The sequence below is a fragment of the Pygoscelis adeliae genome, unplaced genomic scaffold, assembly GCF_000699105.1.
Source record: "Pygoscelis adeliae isolate BGI_AS28 unplaced genomic scaffold, ASM69910v1 Scaffold57, whole genome shotgun sequence".
Taxonomy (NCBI): Eukaryota; Metazoa; Chordata; class Aves; order Sphenisciformes; family Spheniscidae; genus Pygoscelis; species Pygoscelis adeliae.
The window spans coordinates 8,708,468-8,710,943 of record NW_008825615.1 but is presented as its reverse complement, the minus strand read 5'-3'; the positions used below and the strand labels follow the sequence as shown (position 1 = coordinate 8,710,943).

General features: G+C 52.3%; 1 protein-coding gene across 1 annotated transcript in view; it reads right to left on the bottom strand.

Moving 5' to 3' along the window:
- Positions 1 to 2,476, bottom strand: part of COL9A1 (collagen, type IX, alpha 1) — an 80,537-nt gene that overhangs the window by 57,818 nt on the left and 20,243 nt on the right. Inside the window, exons 7-10 of the mRNA XM_009333246.1 lie at positions 2,360 to 2,380; positions 1,166 to 1,240; positions 563 to 598; positions 391 to 453 (exon numbers count right to left, since the gene is read on the bottom strand). Of these exons, the coding sequence (XP_009331521.1) occupies positions 391 to 453; positions 563 to 598; positions 1,166 to 1,240; positions 2,360 to 2,380 (195 nt within the window). The remainder of the gene's footprint in view (positions 1 to 390; positions 454 to 562; positions 599 to 1,165; positions 1,241 to 2,359; positions 2,381 to 2,476) is intronic.

Genomic DNA, 2,476 nt, shown 5'->3' with positions numbered 1-2,476 from the left:
CCCTTGGCTGCCCTGCCCTTCGCCCCGCAGGGAGCGGGGCGCTGACGTGAGGCTGCTTCCAGAGGCCGCAGCATGGCCTCCTCCCCGCGGCACTGCCGCCCAGCGCCCTCTCCAGAGCAGGGTGGCAGCACCCAACAGCCCTTGCGCTGTTCCTCAGCTGCTGCCCCGGCCACCCTTCAGCCCGGCTGTGCTCCTCCAAGAGAGCATCCTTCAGCTTGGAGAAAAGAGCCTCTCCCACGTGCACACCGCTGGCACTCACTGGCAGCTGTGAGGAAGCCAGAGACCTCAAAAGGAGGTCATGCTTCTACAGAAATAGACTAAAACCAAGTATTTTTCTTAAAAAAAAAAAAAAAAAAAAAAAAAGAGGAAATTCCAGAAAAGTGTACTCACATCAGCTCCCGGCTCTCCAGGCAGGCCAGGGGATCCTGGTTTGCCTGCATCCCCATCTGGACCCTTCAGGATTTAAATGGACAGTTAAGCATGTTTCAGAGAGGGAAGCAGAAACAAAACTCAAACCCTTTTCTCTTGCAGGAGCAAATGCAGAGTAGCTGAAATCACTTACCGGTGGACCGGGGGGGCCGTTCAGACCTCTCTCCCCCTAACAAGATATGAAAAGAAAGGTATTAGTCAGAGCTACAGCAACCTTTTATGGTCCCTCATGATAAAAAAACTGATTTACAGATTATCAGGAATAATCCCAAACTGATTCTTATTGTAGGATATTAATATTAAACCCACATAATCTCTATTATAGACTAACAGAAATAATCACAGAAACTTCTGACAGGAATTGGGGGAAAATACATAGTAGCTCCTCTCAGGAATAACGCCACAAATCCTTATCATGCTTTAGTATGAGTGATGCTACGTAATCCCTTTTGAGATTAGAATTATAAAACCCCTACACCCCATTTAAGGCAAATAATCATAGCATATGATACCGATTACATAAAATAAATAATCCTGTATTTTCCATATCAGAGATAATCTGAAAGGCCTCCTTCTCCCCTCACCCCGGCCCGCTACAGAGTATGAGACCCATCAATTCTTATGTGGATCTCCAGACAAATTCAAACTCCTCAGGGTCAAATGCTGACAGTGAGGACAATACAGGTACAGCTTGAGGCATTTCTTATCTCCTAGGCAGGGCATGGGAAACACTTACATCGATGCCATCGATGCCGGGAACTCCTGGTGGCCCTGGCGGACCCGGGGGGCCTGGTGGACCAGGGAGACCTCTCTGACAAGGAGTAACATAAAAAAAAGGAACAATTAGATCCTGGCAAACCTGCGAGAGCCAGTCTGGGGGGACCGGCACAATGAGAGGCAGCTTCTGTGGGTTAGTCAGGGGGTCACAGCTGTGATGAGGAGCCGTGTTCTCACTCCATGCATGTCAGGACCCACAGGCCCTATATCCCATCTTAGCTGTTGCTGCGATGACCAGCAACGCTCCCCTCGTGGGAAGAACAGGGATGAGGTTTTAAACCCTGCTCCCCGGGCCCAGCTGCCCTCCTGTGCCCCACAATGCTGGCATGGCCAGGGCAAGGTGGAGGGGGCTCAACTCCCCAACCCAGCAGGATCTGAATGCCGTATGGCAATGACAGGGTGGCAGAAATAAAAAGAGTGATCTTTGCGAATCAAACACTGAAATTCACTGAACTACTCTAATTACTCATTCAGCCAACACAAAGGAGACAGTCTTCCTGAGAGTTTGTGCTAGCGAAGAAAATTTAGAACAACCCTTTCCCCACTTCACTGCCGGGCTCAGCGGTTTCCCCTGGTTCCTCAGGATTACATTAGCATCTACAGAGGCGCTTTCTCAAAGCACCAGGCTCCCGAGGGGGAGGCGGGAGGCCCCACCAGCCTGTGGAAACCTAGAGAAAGGCTCTTACAGGTCTCCGTACCCATAATGGGGGGCTCTGTTCTCCACGGAGCGAGCTCCAGCTGCGGCCCCACAACGGTGCTCTGTGATCAGCCCTGCAGGGGCCCTGAGCCTGGCCCCCTGCTCCCCACAGCACTGCTGCTCTGAGCACCTTTCCTCCGCACACCAGTCTTCCCAGTAATAATCCATCCAGAGGTAGTTGTAGACGGAGCTCAAGCCCCGCCATGTCACCGGGCGCCTGCCCGATGCCCACAAGGTAGCACCATGTAGGCACACACACACGGCACCCGCTGCCCTGCGGTCAACTCGCCTTTGCCAGCACCACGTCAGGGTCAGCTACAGCTACTGTGGGGAAGAAAAGGGTCGAAAACCCTCCAGCGGCTCAGCGCCAGGGCATGACAGAGAGTGGCCTTCAAGTCTCTCTTCACCCACACCCTTTCCCTAAGCACGGAGCACTGTCCCTTCCCTCACACTTACCTCAATTACCGTCTGGCTTATCTGCGAGGGAGAAAACAGATTCAAAGTCAGAATAAACTTACTTGAGCCAGGCAGAGGCAAACAACCTGCAGGAAAAGCCCCAGAGGCAGGAGGCCA